Source organism: Sciurus carolinensis, chromosome 3 (assembly GCF_902686445.1).
Source record: "Sciurus carolinensis chromosome 3, mSciCar1.2, whole genome shotgun sequence".
Lineage (NCBI taxonomy): Eukaryota > Metazoa > Chordata > Mammalia > Rodentia > Sciuridae > Sciurus > Sciurus carolinensis.
Genome location: NC_062215.1, coordinates 134,999,293 through 135,019,863, shown reverse-complemented (window position 1 = coordinate 135,019,863; position 20,571 = coordinate 134,999,293). Strand labels below are relative to the sequence as shown.

General features: G+C 35.9%; 1 protein-coding gene across 2 annotated transcripts in view; it reads right to left on the bottom strand.

Moving 5' to 3' along the window:
- Positions 1 to 20,571, bottom strand: part of Itgav (integrin subunit alpha V) — an 82,206-nt gene that overhangs the window by 53,711 nt on the left and 7,924 nt on the right. The window contains exons 2-3 of one of the 2 annotated variants that reach the window (XM_047543665.1): positions 16,149 to 16,276; positions 2,464 to 2,555 (exon numbers count right to left, since the gene is read on the bottom strand). In XM_047543665.1, coding sequence (XP_047399621.1) covers positions 2,464 to 2,555; positions 16,149 to 16,276 — 220 coding nt within the window. Of the gene's footprint in view, positions 1 to 2,463; positions 2,556 to 16,148; positions 16,280 to 20,571 lie in introns of both variants that reach the window. The other variant, XM_047543664.1, reaches the window with a different exon arrangement.

Below are 20,571 nucleotides of genomic sequence, written 5' to 3'. Positions count from 1 at the left end.
TAATAATAAACAGTAAGCAGGTAATTAAAATAGGGAAGGACTCGCCAAAGAAATGACATTAAAGTTGAAATATGAATAATAAAGAGGCAATTCTGAAAATCAACAAGATGACTATTATAAGCAGAGAGCACACAAACACTAAGGTACAAACAGAAATGTCTCCATATACGGAATAAATGAATAGAAAGACTAGTGTGGGTAAAGTATGAAGATGGATTGGGAAGATGCCAAAGAGAGAGGCTAAAACATAATTTGGGAGAGGCGTATAAGACAGGACAAGCTTCTGACATTCACTCAGAAAGTGACAGTTAAGTACTTGACTGTTTTTATCAAGGTGAAAGACTGATTCCCTCCAGTCCTTCTATGTAGAATAAACAGTAGTCAAGGCAATAAGGTAGCAGAGAGATAAGAAGAGCTATTGCTCTGGCCCAGGTGAGTAGTGGCGATGGCTCACTGCAGGGCAGCAATGATGAAGATGAAGATGGATGAAGATGGATGTGGGATATATTACGGAGACAGACTCCTTCACTGGTGGATGGGATAGAGAGTCAATAGCAGAGAAGATCTGTATAGGAATAGCTAGGCTTGTTTACTTGTTTGTGCTTTTTAAATAGTTTGTTCTATTTAGTTATGCATGACAGCAGAATTCATTTTGATTCATTGTACACAAATGGAGTACAACTTTTCATATCTATTGTTGTACACAATATAGAGTCACACCATTCGTGTAATCAGACATGTACATAGGGTAATGATGTCTGTCTCATTATACCATCTTTCCTTCTCCTGCCCCCTCCTCTCCCCTCATTTCCCTCTACACAACCCAAAGTTCCTCCATTCTTCCCTTGCCCCCTGCACCCATTATGTATCAGCATCCACTTATCAGACAAAACATTCAGACTTTGGTTTTGGGGGATTGGCTTATCTTACTTATTTGTGCTTTTTGATGAAGGGCAACAGCTGTCCTATTTGGGTCACTTTCATTTTGAGTAGTCTATTAGACATTCAAAAGGAAATGCCAAAAGTTTGAGTAGATGCCTTTAAAAATCTAGGGAGAACTAAGAGACAGAGATACAGATTTGGGGATTACAACATATAGCTTGTATTCATGAACACAGGACAGGATAGGCACCCCTAGGTAAAAGATGTGGTTGGAGAAAACAAAGGGGACCAGAATAGAGCTCAAGGACACCCCATCATTTAAGAACTGAGTAGAAGAGGAGCCATGAAAGCAGAATGCAAAGGAGTAGCCAGGAAAAAGAAAAATCAGGAAAGTATGGTGTCAGAGAAACCAAGAAAAAGAAAGTATTTTTAAAAGGTGGGAAGTGGGGGCAATGGTGTTGAATGGTATTGAGGGAGGGGCAAGAAAGATACAAATAAGTACAACTAGGAAAACACACACACACACACACACACACACACACACACACACACAGAAGCCATCCATGGCTTGTATGAGAACCAAGCAAGGTTGAGTCATCAATCAGGAGGATCTGGCCTCAGGAGCTCACAATTAATAATTGTTTGAGACCGCCTGAGTCATGCGGTTATCCCATTAGTTCATCATTGAAGTTCAAATCCACCACTGGATGTGGGAGTAACCCGCTAGAGCCAAATGGCTTGCTTACCTCCTCCCCCAATCCTGTGTTTCCCGGAAGAAGCTCCTATTGGTCCCCTTTGATCTGTACCACCATAAATAAAGCAAGCTTGGGCTCCTTCCTTTGTTAGAGGCAGATCCTTCTGGACGGATCAATTGTCATGCCCCTGCTCTTAAGATAATTCTGTCTTCTGTCATTATTTCTGATAAATAAATTTCATAGCTTTATTTCACAGTCAGCAAATCCCTCCAAGAGGAACCCTTTCCCTCGCCCATGCAGGACATGCAGCAAGATGTGTGTGTGTGTGTGTGTGTGTGGTGTGTATCATGGACGCATATGTGAAATGATGTACCAGTGGATTTCAGTGATCTGACAGTCAGTTGATCTCGGCCTTGCCTACCCACGCCTGATGGGAGTGGCTGGGAAGAGAATGTGGGGTGCAGAAGTGGAGATGGTTACTGTAGAAAGCATTTTCAACAAGAAAAGGTGCACAGGCATGGGGCAGTAGCAGAAGGGAAGATGGGGAAGTAAAGAGAGGGCTGTTTGCTGTATTTTTAAAAAGAAGGAGCACTAGAACATCTCATTCATAAAAAGCACGCGATTCCTAAACTTGACTAGACAGAAACAAACTGATGGGAGCTATCAAGTGGGGCATGAAAAACAAACAATGTAGGAAAAAGGGCAGAAAAATCAGAAGCCTGGTGTCCTCAGAGAAGCAGCCTTTGATCACAGCTATCTTATTTCATTACATTCTGTATGCTTGACAATGCTGAATTTTACTATTGGCTTGAAAACATCACACTTGTTATTGGTCTCCACATAAACTGACACAACTCACCTCTGAGGCAATATCTCAAAGACTTACCAAAATTTTATCCTGTTTTGACCTCACAGATGCTCCAAACCACTGGTGGGACTTAAACTCCAATGGATCATCCTTGGCATAATCTCTATTGCCTAAAAAAAGAATATTGTGAGAGATGAGAAACTAAATATATTGTTCTTAGTAGAAAGTTTATTTCTGTCCAGTCAGGTTTAGAAATGGTTACCTTTGATTATATTTGACTATATTGGCTATTCATCTCACATATGTTACACACATTAGGAACTTTCAACTACCCAGAAAAACAAGATCCATGATGACTTGTGTCTCAGGGTTGCTCTTAACCTCAGCAATGTGAAAAGTGATTATAAATGACATTTTCCAGTTACGAAATCATTGCATGATTAATTATTCAACAAAATACTAGTGATCACTTTTTATATTGCCAAAAGTTCTTGCTGTGGCATAAGGATAATAAAGAAAAATCAAAGCTTCTGAAATTCTTTTGTATGACACAGTTTGTAAACAACAAGACTAAGATGAGCATCAATGACAGGATGAATCAAAAAGTTACAACCAGGAGATGTGATTTAGCTGGCAGGTAAAAGAATCACAGTTGACACACATATATTCAAACATTTCTATTTCAGTACCCCACTAGTGATAAAGTTATCCCCAATTTGCCAGGAACTAATAGTGTAAAGCAAGCACTGTAGATTAATTTTTAAATCCTTTCCTCAGAAACACCCTAGATCTAGTCAAGGAAAAATTTATGGAAGTTTATGCACAAAGTATTCTGAAGAGAGACTATTTTTAAAGTCAGGTTTGTTCCTCTTAAATCTACTGTGATAATTCTTTATTAATATGTTTAAATAACTATATTGGACAGTTTAGCAGACAAATACCAACTTTTAAGAATGCCAGTCAACATGTAAATGTCATCAAGAGGTTTAGCACAACCACCACCCACCCAAGGTAGTATAATTATTAACTAGTGGTTATGGTTGTAACTACTAAAATTACTATATAACTAATGGTTATTCAATTTCATTCTGAAGACTTAAGACTAACTGAAGAGTTATAAAAAATTAATGAGAATTTCAATAATACCAGGTATCATATAGGTAAGGTGAAACTTGTGATGTTATTCACTATATTATTCTTTTAGGTTTTTTCCTCTTCTGAAAAAAAAAAGTGAGTCAGTCTCCAAAGGCCTCAAACTGGAATCTAAACTACCAGGTTTTTTGGTCAGTGATCACCAAGGTGCCCTTTTTTAAGCAGAGAGAAGGAAGAGAAGAAATCACAGTAGCTAGTATGCACCATTGCCATGAAAACGGAGTTTTCCCTGGGCTTGCCTCTGAAGCCTACACTCACGGTGTGGGAAATGGCACGCAAGTAGCCTATTGACCACCCAAAAGCATGTGCGCTCCCTTACATTTCCCATCTTCCCACAGTTCAGTTAAGGGCATTTAACTAACTATTGCTCCTAAGCTAGAAGATGTAGCAGTTCCAATCGGTAAAGAGTGGACACGAATCCTCCATGTTTTCTCTCTATCCATGAGGCCCTTAGAAAGACAAAGTGCTAGGTGGAAGCAGCCTTGGCCCAGGTCTTTGGGTCACCCAAAACCCCTATTAGATAGGGACATGAGCAAGAAATAATCTCCTTTCTTCCTTCCTGTCTTTCATCCTTTTTTTTTTTTTTTCAGTACTGAGGATAGAAAGTTCAAGTATGCCAAGCAAGTACTCCACCACTGAGCTGCATCCCAGCCCTTTTTGTTTTTCACTTTATTTTGAGGCAGGATCTTGGTCAGTTGTTGAGCTGGTCTTGAACTTGTGATCCTCCTGCCTCAGTCTCCCACGCAGCTGGAACAATGGGGGTGTGCTATCACGTGTGGCTAAGAAATAACCTTGTTTATAAGTGACAGATTTGGTGCTATGTTTGTAATCGCAATCGCAACGTTTTTACTGAAGTATGAACTAGCACAGCCTGCGTAATGTGTACTAGACATATAATGTTAATTCCAACAGGGTCTGAACTATAACCACAAAGAAACTTAGCCCTTAAAAGAACTGGATTCAGCTGACAATATTTTAACAATTTTAATCAAAAATTCATTATTTACCAGTTACTTAATGGGAATTATTTGTTTACTCCAACGCAAGATAACTATGTTCTCTCATTTTGTTGTGGGCTCTATTCTGTTTTTATTTTATTCTGATTTTTTTATTCCACAAATAAAGTTATTTCCCCTTCACATCAATGAAGCAGAAGAAATAAGAGTAGGTCTGTGAAAAAAACAGCTGGTCTTAGAAGAGTCACCTCCTATTCACTTGTATCTAAAGACAAAAAGCAACACGATAAACTCAGGTAACCTCATCAAGTTTAAAAAGGGAACTGAGTTTAAAGTAGTATTCTTACTTTTTCTGAACAAAAAGTAGTATTCTTACAACTGCCACTTCCTGCTTCTGCTTTTATTTAAAACACAGGCTTTTCGGCAAGATGAAACTCCTCAGATATCCAAGCAGAAGCAAGACTTTTTTAGAGTAAAAGAAATCATAGGTTGAATGGAACTATCATATCAAAGTGGTTCAGACTAAGGCTTCATATATTTTCTTATGCTCTAAAAGTTCCAATGAAAAGGCGTATGGTGCGATAGACCCAACATCACTCTATTCTTGCCTACAAGATAACTGGGATATATTCCGCAAAAATGTCACTATAAGAGCTCCCATATCTTTTTCCCCTTAACAATTTGGCAGTAATGATAAGCTGATGCCACCATTTTCACTGTGGTTTAGTAACCCATTACACAACCATACAATAGTTTAACCAATCCCCTGTACCTCCGAATTTGGGAATATTTCTGTTTTGACTTAAGAGACTGACATTCCCTCAAGTCACATCTATGTCCTCCTCCATTCTACACAAGACTTTCAGCAAAGCATATCATTCAAGTCTGAGGCATAGGTTCACTGCTAGATTAAGGTGGCATGCCAAACAGAAGAGTGGATATATTTCTGTCACGTTTCCAAAGTATGCTTATTTTTATATGTAAGAGTTCCCTTCTCCTCAGTCTCCAGTCTGAAACAAGTCACGCTCAGTCTTACCAGCAGGCCTTTTTCTCTTGCCTGGAAAACTTTATTCTTTCCATTCTAGATTCATAGCCTACCCGGAAATTCAGCTGTGGGTGTCCACTCGTGACCTCAATGCATGATGAAATGGTCATCTTCCTCTCAACGTGTCTAACACAAGACACGATCATGAGAACTTACAACTGTGGTGGATGAACTGCAAACTAGGGATGTGTCAGAAGTTACGGGGAAAGGAGACACAACACAAATGAGAAAATGCTTCCTAGGACAGAAAACCTTATGCAAAGAAAGGAAAGAGTGGTTAATACTGAACTCTTGTAGAGAGCTGTGTGTTGCTCATTGTGATTAGAAAGAAATGCCAGGAGGAGTCGTTTGTGCCACGCTGAGAAGGGGCTTTGTGGAATTTTTGAGTGGCCTCTATGCTAAACCATTTTTCTTCAATTATTATATCACTGAAAGGTTGGACAGAAGTTCCTGCTTTGTAAAATATTATTTAATTCTTTCCCAACCACTTTGAAAAACGGTCTCCATAAATGTTCTTCCGAACAAATGTACTTTTCTCTAAATGTGTATGTAGTGGCACAAGATGCTACTGTACCTTGTCAAGTACCTGTGCTCATCACAGGTACCATGTTCTATTTTCTTTCTTTTTGTGCGTGTGTGTGGTGCTGGGGATTGAACCCAGGGCTTTGTGCTTGCAAGGCAAACACTCTAGCAACTGAGTTATATCCACAGCTCCATATTTTCTGTTTTAAAAAAGATGTTTACAAAAGATCCCATGCGACAATGATTATTGACATCTGTCTTTGTAGATATCAGCCTTAGCATAAGCTAGAAAATGTCATTAAAAATAAGTACAAATTTTATAATTTTTTTTTTTTTTTTTTTTTTGCGGTGCTGGGGATTGAACCCAGGGCCTTGTGCTTGCAAGGCAAGCACTCTACCAACTGAGCTATCTCCCCAGCCCCTATAATTATCTTTTTGATTTTATATGCATTCACAAGAATTGTAGAACAAAAAAATCCACAGTTCTTTCTATGTAGTAATTAATAAAAATGAAGGCATGAAGAGGTGAAAAAGCATCAGAAAATGAGACTCTCTTTGATGAAAAAATAAGTTTAGGAAGGCATGGTGGTACATGCCTATTATCCCTATGTAGCACTGTGGTGGGCAGGGATAAATTTCAAAAGTAAACTTGGGGAGTTTGACTAAAACTTAAAAATGCTCAAAACCAACAGCCATGTTTTAAAAGTAGCGTGTAGTTAAATATGTTTTCCATTACATCACCAAACCAAAGAAGTCAAACATAACTGGATATAATATTGCATTCGCATGCATTAGTACCCAAAGTTTATTCAACAGCCTTCAAAAGAGAAAAATACATAATGGGGGTGCGGAAGTGGGGGGAAGAAGAGAAAAATGAAGGAACTTTAGATTACGTAGAGGGAAATGAGAGGAGGGAGGGAGTGGGGTATGAAAGATGGAATGAGACAGACATCATTACCCTATGTACACATATAATAACACGAACGGTATGAATCTACATTGTGTACAATCATAGAAATAAAAAGTTGTACCCCATTTGTGCACAATGAATCAAAATGCAGTCTGTAAAAATTTTTTTAAAATAAAGAGAAAAAAAATACACACACACACACATTATCTACTGCTTTCAATGCCTCCATATTCAACAGTCACAGCCTCAAATTAACATCTTTTCAAGAAGTTTGCTCAAAAGGAAGTTTTCCTTTACTAACCAGAATTTTCTTTCAGATGTCTCCAAACATTTGACTCAACAGAAGCAGAAGTTTCCCTCAAAGGAAGTATGAACAGAATGGGTGGGACAAAGAAAAGGAAAAGCTCTCTCTAAACCAAACCCAGAAGTTCATTCATGACCTGCCTGAAAACTGGCAGCTATTCTGGGACACATGAGTGAAGTCAATATTTTGAATCAGCCCTGAGGTCACCATTGTGGGTGACGCTGGAACTCCCTGGACTGCCTGAAGCGTGACACCGCCCTGGAAAAGGAAAAAGGACAGACAACTGCAGAAGTTCCAGGGCTAGAAAAATATGCTTCTTCTGGCAACAACCAAGAAAGATCACAAAGACTGCTGTGCAGAATTGCACACCACGTTGGAGGGACCTCCACACAGTGACATAAAGGAGAAGACGCTGCCCTGTAGAATATAAATTAACATGAGACTCTGTACTCTTGCTTTCAGAAATACAGAGGAAAGTGTTGCTAGAGAAACTTGGAATTAATTAGCAAGTAAATCATCAAAGATTTGAAAATTTAATGTCTATTTTCCCAGCTTTTGAAATTTTTGACTTGCATTTTGAGATTCCTATGACTAAATGCTTGAGGACAGAAACAAATGAGAAGAGCAGATTGTCATAACTTTATTCTCTGCTTCCTTATTAGCAGTCAACTCTTCTCTTTTCCTCAGGATTTCAAAAGCTATTGTCAAACATCCAGCATTAACTTGGGTGAGAATTATACAGGGAATACTTATTTTTAAAACAAAATTACCTTGTTACCTTATTTTTTTCCTTCTTCTTCTTTTCATGCCTAAAGAACATCCATCCTTTGGAACAAGAATATGTTAGTTACTCTTTTTGAAAAGGCCGAAGTGAAAAGAATGGCAAACCATTAAGGAAAGCAAAAGAGTAAACTTGTATTTAGATGCTAAATGTGGTTTAAGTCATTTGGTTTCCATTCATTACTATGAGTTCTATGATTAACAAAATTATTTACATCCTTAGGGAATTTGAAATTTTGCTAACAAAAAGACTATGAAAATAATGCCACCCCATATTAGTCCTTTAATAAAATAGATAATCTGTAGACTTCCTCAAGCAGTTTTTTACCTTAGACATCACTTCTGCTCAACTGCACTTTCTAAAACAAAATTTGCTTCAAAGAAAAATCTCCCAACAGAGCTTATTTATTTGTGTAAAACTTGACAGGTCTGAGAAAGAAGTCTCTTTGATCATACATTTAACAATAAGTCCTGGGTACTTCCTATGTCCAATGCTAGAAATATAGCAGTAAATAAGAAAGATGAGGTCTTTGCTTTTCAGTGGGGAGAAATGATAAATAAGTACATAAGAAATAAGATATTTTCAAAGAGTTCAACAATGGTGCTGGGATAATTGAATATTTCTACGCAAAATGATTCATTTGGAATCCTACCTCAGAACAATACCCAAAAAAAAAAAAAAAAAAACCTAGATGAGATCTCAGACATTTTAAAATATTAGAGGTAAAACTATAAAAACTCTTTGAAGAGGGGCAGGGGTTGTGAGGCATTGAGTTCAATTATAAGCACCACATTAAAAAAAAAAATAAAGATATCATGTTCATCTACAACTAAAAATATTTTTTAAAGAACTCTTAGAAGAAAACAGAGGAATAAATCTTCATGACTTGGGTTAGACACTGGTTTAGGAAATCAAAAGCTTAGTGATAAAAAAAAAAAAGGACTGACATATTGGAAGACATCAAAATTAAAACTTTTGGTACTTCAAAAACACCATTAAAAAACTGAAAAGACAAGCCAGAGAATAGGAAAAAATACCTGGTTATTATACACTGGATAAAAGACTTCTATCCAGAGTAATAAAAACAAATATTTTTTAAAAACCACTTTTACTTACTAGAAAGTCTAATTAAAAATGGGCAAAGGACTAGAAGAATAGACATTTCTCTAACAGGAATATAATAACAAGCCCAAGAAAAGACAGTCTGCATTAATTAGTCAACAGATAAACACACACTAAAACCACAATGAAAAATGATTTCAAGGGCTGGGAATATAGCTCAGCTGGTAGAGTGTCGGCCTCACATGCACAAGGCCCTGGGTTCAATCCACAGCATGACAAAAAATAAACAAGCAAATAAATAAATAAGACTTCACACTCACCGGGATGGTTATTATAAAAAGACAAAGAATAAGTGTCTCTAAGGAGGTAGAGAAAGTGGAACCCTAAGACCTTGTCATGGGAAGGCAAAACAGTCCAAATAGTTTTGAAAACAGTTTGGCAGTTTTTAGAAAAGTTAAATGTAGATTACTGTATGACCCAGCAATTTTACTCCTAGGTATCTATCTAAGAAAAATGAAAATATATACCCACACAGACTTGTACACAAATGTTTACGGTAGCACGATAGCCAAAAAAGTGCAAATAACCCATATGTGCATCTACTAGGGAATAAACAAAATATGAATCCATTAAACAAATACTATTCAGCAACAGAAAGAAGGGTAGGATGACTGGGTATTTTATAATTACACATATATATGAAATATAAAAAGAGGAAATAGAAGATTAATGTTGATTAGGGCTGAAGGTACAAATGGGGATAAACTAGTACAGACTTCTGATTTCTTTTTAGGGAGATCAAAAATCCTGGTATTATAAAACTTTATAAACACGATAAAATTCATTGAATTGTACACTTTATATAGGTGAATCTTATTGTAAATCATAACTATTAAAGCTGTTTTAAAAAATGATAAATTTGTCAGAGAAAAAAGCAGCTGCAACACTGAACAAAAATGTATGTATATTGTAAAGACCAATTTTCCAAATTAACAAAAAATAAAAAAGCTTGGGAGCTAGAGATGTAGCTGCGTGGCAGAGTGCTTGCCTGGCATGCTCTAGGCCCTGAGTTCTGTTCCCAGCAGCAGCAGCACCACCACCACCATACACACAAACACACACGCACAGAAAAGAATAAAAACAAGGTTATATTGGTCTGGGCATATAGCTCTGTGGTAGGGCACTTGTGAAATTTTCACAATGCCCTGGATTCAATCCCCAGGACTGAAAAATAAGTAAATAAATAAACAGATATATTAATAATATACTAGATCAAGGATAATACAAAAAAATAAGCATTTAAAAAAATCAAATTCACCAAAAGAACAGAAATGTAAATTAAACAAAATAACTGCTTCACTTGTCAGATAAAAAAAAAAATAGCATAAAATTTGGTTCAAAGATAGGTTGTATCAATATCTTCCTACTTGGGTAAATATATAACAAAGTCCTGAAAACATATTCCTTTGACTTCTAAATTTCATATTTAGAAATTCATAAAAAATAATTTAAATATAAACTAAAACTAACCAGAACGTTAAGCATGCTCAAAGTTTTGTTAAAAGTAGTAAGGAAGCAAAATGCCTAACATAATAGGAGACAGATTGAGTAAATTATGACTTTATGTATTACACACACACACACATATTATGGTTCCTAATTTCCTGAATAATAGGATTTAGGTGATTTTTATTTTCTTTTTGTCTCTTAGTGTGTGTGGGCTTTTTTTTTCTTATTCTCATCAATAGACACACATGATTTATATAACGTTTTAAAGATTTTGTTTTATTTTTATTTCTTTCTTTTTTTTTTTTTTTTTTTTTTTTGCAGTGTTGGGGATTGATCCCAGGGCCTTGTGTTTTATAGGCAAACACTCTACAAACTGAGCTATATCCCCAGTCCTAAAGAGTTTCTTAAAAAGCAGTTTGGAAATATATCATAAATCTTCACATGCAAAAGCTTAGTTAGGAGCCTCCACATCCTCTCTTAATTAACTTTATGTTTACATTTTCAATTCATACACATAAAGGAGTTTTAGTTCATAAAATTCAAAGACATTTCAATCGGAAAAGCTATTCCTTGCCATGTTTAAGCATTAACCTTCCTAGGAACCTGATGAAAGGATGATTTTTTATAAACTCCCAAAATGCTTTTAAATGCTCTTAAAAGCCTAACTATACTGATTTGCTTTATAAACATCAAAAGTGCTTTGAATTGCTCTAAAAGAATAACTACATTGACAAAGGCAAGAAACAAAGGCCCTAAATCCAGTGTGTTTTAAATCACGAACTATTAAAAAATTAATCACATATAGAGACAAATAGATGTATTCTGAAATCATAATCCACAGACAAGAGAAAGTATAATTTACACAGAACTGTCCAAAAAATAGTCTTTTACATAAGATACAGCTTTCCTCTAGAAATAAATGAAAAGCATCAGAAAAGTGTATCCAGAACAAAACAGGACAAGGTTTGTTTCACTGGGATTGATATTTACTTATATAATGAGTAATCACCACCACAGTGAACAGAGAATCAAAATCTCCCTCCTTCCTTGAGCAAGTCCATGGTGCTGCTACAATCCTGCACAAAGAATACAGGCTTTAGAAAGTACCCACTGCTTTATCAATGCTGGTTTGTTTTCTCCTACTGATGAGAAGGAAATGATCCTGAAAGCATCTAACATTTTAAAACAAAAACTCTTTACTGAAAATGTTCTTAAAAAAAAAAATTAAATCCAATGTTAAGTGTTCAAGAATGGGTGATTCAGATCAAAGACCAAAGTGTACAGCAAAGAAGTCATATTTTAAAGGATTATGTGGGTTTAGTTTCGGTAAAACATTTAAAATGCTAAAATACTGACTAACTGCAAGAGTGTTAGTGAATTATTGGTAAAGAAACGGGGTTAAATGATTTCTGAGGTGCTTACCAGTTCTTCAACTACATATTTCAGGATCAGGGGATTACAGATTGTATCAGGAGAAACATTTTCATTGAAAAAATCCTTAGTATAAATTTATGTTGTATTAACTAAAGAAGGGAGACTATTTTTTTGTTGTTGTTAACTTTATAATTTACAGGACTGTTACAATAGTAGAAAAATGTAGACCCAACTCTGGAAGACAGAAAATTCACCAAAAGGAGGAAGTTAAAGGGGGTTATTTTAGAGTCAGCCTGAGTGTTTTATTTGCAATGAGATGAAAACCGTATGGCACAGAGACTAGAAAGTCACTTATTCTCTATTAAATTAACAAAATCTAGTAATATGCAGAAAATACTCCACAGCTTCTTTCTTGACCAGAGAACTACCACTGCCAGGTCTGCCCAAAATCTATAGCTGCGTCCTTTGGAAGAAGTGGCTAAGTGTGGCAGTAAGATATTCCAGGTGAGAAGAATCAGACCTCTGACCTCCTGGGAAACAGGAGGTGATATTCACACCACATCTGGAATATAGGAAGTAGGAGCTTCTCCTGTTTTTAAAGGACATATCTCATAAGCATCCCATTAGCCTGTATTTCAAAGCAAAGAGTTTTTGGAAGGGCCAGGTAATACATGTTTTCCCTCCCCAGGGGACACTGCCAATCTATCTTTTTGGAAAATACAAATAATGGAGAAATTTTGGCAATAATCAGTCTGTTAATAACATCTGCTTCCTTTAGAAAAGGAAAATACACTGTAAGGGCAGGATTTTCCCAAATGTCACAACAATAGAGGTTAAAATGTAAGCCAATATATAATCCATTTAAGAATCCATTTAAGAATCCACAATTATCTTTATGTCTTTCCTTTTCCTTAATTATTCACCTCCCCATAGTTTAGGTATAGATCTGATATAAACTATCCTTTCTTTACATGTATGGTGCTTCCTGCTTATAAACTATTGTCAAAAGACATGATTTCCTTTGTCTATTCAACAGGGTAAGAATAAGTATTAAGGTTCTTTGACCAATAGCAAAACTGAAGCTGGCAAACATAAGTCACTTGCCCAAAATCACCTGAATCTGAGGCTGCATCTATGAATTCTAGTTTGCAATCCTCAAAAACTACAGCTGCCAACAGAAAAAAGAACTGAAGAAGGAACAATGTCGGTTATGTAAGTACAGTTTTTGCCTGGAAGCAGCTTTCAGAATAACTAATGTCAATTAACAAGATATTTAAAATGGCCCCATGGTAGATAGAGTAATCCTCCACCTGCTGGCGGAGGTACCCAAATCCTAATTCCCAGAACCCTTCTCTTGATTAAGTGACATTACATGGTTAAAAAAAAAGACTTTGCAGATTTAATCAAATTAAGAAGCTTGAAATGGGAGATCATTCTGGATTATCTGGGTAGACCCAAGAGGGAGACAGACCAGTCCACGTTAGAATGACGCGGTACAAGAAAGACTCCAGAGTCACTGCTGGCCTTGATGATAGGAAGGGGCCACAAGCCACCAGTGACACCCATCTTGAACCTCTGACTTCTAGAACAGAAGAAAACAAATATGTGCTGTTCTCAGACATCTAAGGACTGGGGTGTAGCTCAGTGGTAGAGCATGTGCTTTCCATGTGCAAGGCCCTGTGTTCAATTCCCAGCAACAAAATAGAAAAAAACACTGAGTTTGTGGTAACTTATGACAAAAACAATAGGAAACTAATACTAGCATAAAACAAAACTGAGATAATAGACTGCTCTAGTCTGCTACATGAATGGTGTCCATATTGTTTGACTGTTTTACGTAACAACCCAATATAGTTTTGGAATACATTTACTTCCAAAAACATATAGATCATTAATTCCTAAACTAAACCATATGCTGATTTTTGGCTTCAGTTCTGTTTCCAAGTTCAAATTCAGATAAATTGTGATTTTCTACAAATAAGTCATTTTAGCCTAAAACATCAACAAAAAAAATCATGCCCCAAAATTACCTTTTTATTTTTGCTAATTCTATAATGCCTCAAAATTCTAATTATTATGACTATTTTTTGGGAAAAAAAATCAGTTTTCAGACATTACATATACCTTGGTTAAAATTCTACAAATTATGAGGATTTACTGGATCAAAGGGTTTAAAATTCCAAGAAGGTAACTGCTGTTCCAAAGGTAAGTTGTGATATTTCAGTCACTGCATATGTAAAATAAGAAACCAGGTCTTTTTTCTTTTCTTTTTTTCTTTCCCTTTTTTTTTTTTTTTTTTTTTTTGCAACCAAGTTGTAGTTTTGATTACAAAATATTTCAAGAAAATCAGAGAGAAAAAGAAAAACCCAGAAGATAAGTAGGTGGGAAGAGCTTGAAAGAAAACTAACATATAATATTTCAAAGCCGAATTTTACAAATCCAAACAATAATAAATTTTAGACCCAAGGTTTTCATTTTTTATGCTTGCTAAAGCATAAACATTATTCAGAAAGCAAAGCAGCAAGTAAGTTTGTCATCTTGGACTGAACTCTAGAGGTGGTAGCAGTGCCTAACAGTACATTTCTATTCATGATTTGTTTTTTCTTAAGGATGCATACATGCATAAAAAATTCTAGAACAATAAATTGCTGTGATAAGAGACACTGTCTCTGAGTAGGTTGACAGAATCCTGTTTTTCATCTTATACCCTTTGGACAGACTGAAATTTTTATTATCATGTGCATATTTTATTTTTTCAGTAAATACAAAAACATCTGAAGCCAAATTTCAAAAAACAACCAGCAATAAATTATCTTGCAATACACAAAAATCATATGCTATTGAAAACAGAAATATATCAAAACAGTTCATCTTATCAAAACTGAACTGCATTTCATTTTATTAATATTCATACTGTGTTAGAAGATAAATGCTCTGACCCATAATATTCTGAATAACAGATATTTTTCTATTTGTGGTAAAACCGCACCCGTTTTCAAACTCCTGAGGTTTTCCGCATATTAGTCACATAAAAAAAAACAGTTTAATTGTTGATAATTTCAGATGGAAAAGAACTAATGTGACTTGGTTCCTGTTAACAGGATTAATGACTGATCGTCATTTGGCATTCATCCCCTACATGGAATGGAACACATCACATCGTGATTCCTGTTTCACTGATATAATTCCCAGAAACAATATATCTTAGAACCAGGAGGAAACAACAATGTGGAAAAAAGGAATTAATTTTATTCAGGCTTATCTTAAAGAATTCTAATCAAAGCCAACAAATCAGAATCATTAAAAAATTATATAGAACTATTACACCAGGACTAGGGATAAGGTTTAGTGGCACAGCACTTGCTGAGGATTCAAACCCCAGCACCAAGGGGGAAAAAAAAGCAACTATTGCACTAGAATAAATGTCACATTATTTCTTTGAGGATTCACTAAACTCATATAAATATAAATATATGTAAGCACACACATACATATATATACAAACATACGTACACACACATTTATATATCAATATAAATGTACATAGAATTATGAATATTTATTTCACTGATATAAATTAAAACTTAAATTATACAATTTTTCTCCTTATTACTATAATCCTGACACTGAAATTTTCCCCTGAAGATGAAATTATCCTGTTACCAGAAACACAACAGAATTCCCACTGAATTCTGAGTAAGAGGGATTTTTGTTTGTTTGTTTTGTTTTAAGTCATCTAAATCAACGTGAATACAAAAGATTCCTCAACTGGTTTCTACAGCCCAAGGCTTGGATGAAGTCATGATCAGAAAGTTAATCTTCAACAATGATCAATGAGTCCTGCTTCAATCTGGCTGACAGAGAAATGACAAAAAGCTTTCCGGGTCTATCAACTCCTTTTCCTTAGAAGAAATACAAACCTATGTTAATAGATGTTCCCTAAATTTCTGCATGTTGACACTACCAGTTTAAACTGGAAGACATCTAAAGCAATCAAAGCGATGTAAATTATTTGTTCTTACATAACTCTTCCTGAGGGTCTGTGGTAATTACATTCATTACTTTATTAAAGCAATGAATATTATTTTAAAAAATCATTTAAAAAAATAATGTAAATTAAGAAAATGGGCCACGGTATCAACATTTACCTGTTGCATCAAATTCAATTGGTTGGCACCGGCGGCTAGAAGACCAGTCACATTTGAGGACTTGCCCTCCTTCTACAATCCCAGGTTGGGTAGTGTTTGCTTTGGGAGCTCCCACCAGAAGAAACATCCTGCTAAAATACAAAAGGAATGGACAATATTTTAATTGACACCATACGACAGCAATATCTTACAATTTATGAGGGACGACACTCATTCTTTTGAAATTATCCACAAATACTCTTAAAAACCATTCACAGAAGGCATAATTTTCTTCATTCACTTGGTATTCTATTATATGCATGCATTATTTGGTCTACTTCATCTTAAAAATATTATAAGACAGGGCTGGGGTTGTGGCTCAGTAATAGAGCACTTGACTAGCACGTGTGAGGTCCTGGGTTCAATTGATCCTCAGCAGCACATAAATAAATTAATAAATTAATTAAAAAAGGTATTGTGTCCATCTACAAAAAATATATATAAGATAATTTCAGGGCTACATTCATTTAAAAATGCACATTGGTCAAATCATACACTTTAAATATGTACAAATTATTGTATGTCACATATCTCAAAAAAGCTGTTCCAAAAACATATGCTACCTAGAGTCAAGGAAGTTTTGTGTTGGTGTTTTGTGATCTGATATTCATTTTTTTAATGGATTAATTTTAATGGATGCATAAAAATTGTGTATATTTATGAGGCACTGTGATATATTTTGATACATGTATACTTTATATAATATTTAGAGTGAACATATCTATCGCCTCAAGCATTTTAACATTTCTGTTAGGTGAAAACATGCACAATACTTTCTTCTAGCTTTTTGAAGTACAGAGTACCTTGCTATCTATAGTCATTTTCTTATGCAACAGCACACCACAGCTTCTTATACCTAACTGTAATTTAGTACCCTGTCATGTATTTTCTTTTATTTTAATTTTTTTAGTTGTCAATGAACTTTTATTTTCATTTATTTATTTATATATGGTGCTGAGGATCAAATCCAGTGCCTCACACATGCCAGCCAAATGCTCTACCACTGAGCCACAACCCCAGCCCCTGTCATGTACTCTCTATATCCTGAACGCTTAGCAAAATAAACAAGTTAGTCTAAATAAATTATCGCAAACTATGATAATTATAAATATTATCATCTTCCCATTTTAAAAAATTACCTTTGTTTAGAACTATTGTATTTCGATCCTTTCATTTAACAGTGACTGATAAAATTCTCTTCACAAGAGTAATCTAGGGGTTTTCTGATTAAAGATTAGGACTATTTCCTTTTTTATCAGTGTAAAATAAATTTAAGACAAAATAATCAGAAGCCATCAGCAGCCAAAAATTTTAAGTATATGAAAATGTTGTCTTTTTGTTGTCCTTTATTCATTCAAAAAAGATGTGAATTGAGCATCTCCTCTACATAAAGGCAGTGCAGAACTAAGGGCACCTGCTCTCAGTAAGGCTAAGAGGACCCTGGAGGCAAGAAATTCGTCAACAAAGAGACACATTACTCATGTTATAATGAAGGGAGCCAACAATTGATTAAGAGAGATTACTTGGGAATAGGGAGAGGAGACTTTCTTCAGAGAAAGGAAAGTTTTCTCCAAGGAATGGAGGGGAGCAGAGTTCCTTTAGATGACAGGAAGTTCCTCTAGGAAAGCTGACTTTAAAGAATGCGGAAGAAGTGCTTGCCTCACAAGTACAAGGCCCTGGGTTCAATCCCCAGCACCTCAAAAAAAAAATAATAATAATGGAAAAGGAGAGTCCTCCTTAAGATAAAGCAGTCAGGGAAATGATCTCCCCAGAACTCACAGTAAATTGAGGTAAACAAGATTAGAAGGTGGGTCTTCAGGGGCACCTGGGTGGAGAAAGAGCAGAGAAGAAATGAGGGATGAGTGAGGGGGAGGGGGAAGGGGAAACCCCAAACAAGATAGAAAGATCCTGGGCAGGAAGGAATGTAGTGTGCAGGAGTTACAGGAGAAGAGGTGTGGCTGAAGTGAGAGCAAGCTGGGAGTGGCACAGAATAAACAGTCGGGGAGTCCGGCACAAGCCAACCCAGCAGGACCTTTCAGCCATGGCAAGACTGTAGATGTTATCCTATGGTCCATTTGAAACCCTAAGAAAACTAGTATCTACAAACAGAGAAACAAGATGTATCCCATATGTTCACAATTAAAATAAATTAAAAAAAAAAAAAAGAAAGAAAAGGAAACTAGTATCATGCCCTACGGAGAAACCATTAAAAAAGGGATACAGCCAGGCATGTGGCTCCCTCCCGTGATCCCAGCTACTCTGCAGGCTGAGGCAGGAGGATCACAAGTTGAAGGTCCAACTTGTGGCTATGTAGGGAGACCCTGTCTCCCCAAAAAAAAGAAGAAAAAAAAAAAAAAAAGAGTGAAAGAAAGAGAAAAATAGAACAAGGAAAGCAAGAGATCTGCAGTAGTGCCAGGAGGTAACAGTGATCTGCAGTAGGAAGGTAGGCAGATTGGAGAAATATCTGCAGTAGAATAAACAGGGGAAGTTGGTGGCTTTGAAGATGGGAGAAAAGGAACACTTAAAAATGCCACCTAGGCTTTCTTCCTGTGTGCATGGATGGGAGGGAAGCTTAGAGTCGGAGCAGAAGGCAGAGGAAGTATTTACAGGAAACCATGAATTTAGCTCAGTATGTCAACTGAGATGTCTGAGACACCTAACTGGTAGCCTGGAGCTCTGAGGAGAGCTCTGCCTGAAAAATAATGAGCTGAGAGTGTCAGATCACAAAACAGATGTGTTCACCCAGGAGAAGCTTGAGAGAGAAGTCGGCCTAGGAGAACACTGATGAGTAACCACTCTCAGGACTCAGAAGAGAAAGAGGACACAGTCAGAGGTGCTCAGTCTTTTAAAGAAACTGACTGAGATGTAGAGGAAGAAAAAACAGGATATGGGTAGACACAGCACTAAGTAAATGCTATGTCATTATCATTTCATTTCATTAAATGCTAAGTCAATAAAAGCTTCTAGCAAAAGACATAATTACAATTGCTTTCCCCTTTTGTGAACAAACCCATATTTTAAATATGAAATGCACTCATTTTAATTTTCTTAAATCAATTTCAATTCCATTTATTCTGGGCAGGAGTTACCAAATTTCATCTAGACTAGACAAATAACCGGCTGTGTGAATTACTAGTTAAAAGCATCTTGCTGTCTGACACTTATCTTGAAACCTGCAAATTGAAAATAAAAATGAAACTCACAAGCAAACCACGCCCTGTTTAATAAAGCTTTATGCAGTCATATTTGGCATCAATAATACACCAATGCTGGGTCTCTTCCATTATAATAAAATGATTCTGGATAGGAAATCAACTTAGTTTTCATTCAGCAAGAATCTTTCACAAGGAAAAAAATTAAGATTGAGTAAAAGAACTGCTACCTACCCCCACTCCTGACCCTTAAGCCCATGAGTACCAGAGCAGCTCCTGATCATTATAAACCCCTTATTCTTTTCCCAGAGCTGAACTGATTTACACAGCTAAATTACATATGTATGTAAATTTACATATATGTAAATATATAAATTACATATATAATGTTCTTTCTTTCAGTAGTTCAAAGCTTTGACCACAGGGCTGGTGATGTAACTCAGTAAAAGAGTACTTGCCTGGCATGAAAGTCTAGTGCTCGGTTCTATCTCCAGCACCATTAAAGAAAAAGAAATGATCACAAAAATCATAAAACTGTCTATTATCTGAATTAAATTTTTTTTCTGCATATCCTGAGGAAAAATAACATTTCAGACAAGTGTGCTTTTCAAGGCCTATACCTTGAAAAGGGCTTGGGTCATTCATGCAGCAGTCCTAAGAAAGGTAATACACAGGTAAGTACATGATTTTAGAGTTGTGGACCATACCAGGTTACAGAAGGTCAGGACTGGAAAGCTGATTCAAAGAATCTGCAAACTCATTTCTAGGTTAGCATCAACTATCACTCTATGGAACCATTTATAATTTTTTTGTCAAAATTATTATCCCCACCTTATGATAAATAGCTTCTTTGAATATAGGGGGCTCTAATTCATTCATATGCATGCCACATGTAAGAACTCAAAAAAAGTTTATAATAACAAGTAAATTTAACAGCTATATTTCTCAGTCTTAAACTAATCATATGTTTTTAAAAAGTAATTTTTCAGTATGCTCTAACATCCCTAGGATGCAGAAATCATCCTCTTCTAAGCATCCAACCATTTAATTATCCTTAAAATAATTTCCCTATGCAAAAACTTTATCCAAAGACAGGTATTGGGATGCACACCTGTAATCCCAGTGACTCAGGAGGCTAAGCCAGGAGCATGAAAGTTGGAGGCCAGCCTCAGCAACTTAGCAAGGCCCTAAGCAACTTAAGAGACCTTGTCTCAAAATTAAAAAATTGAAAA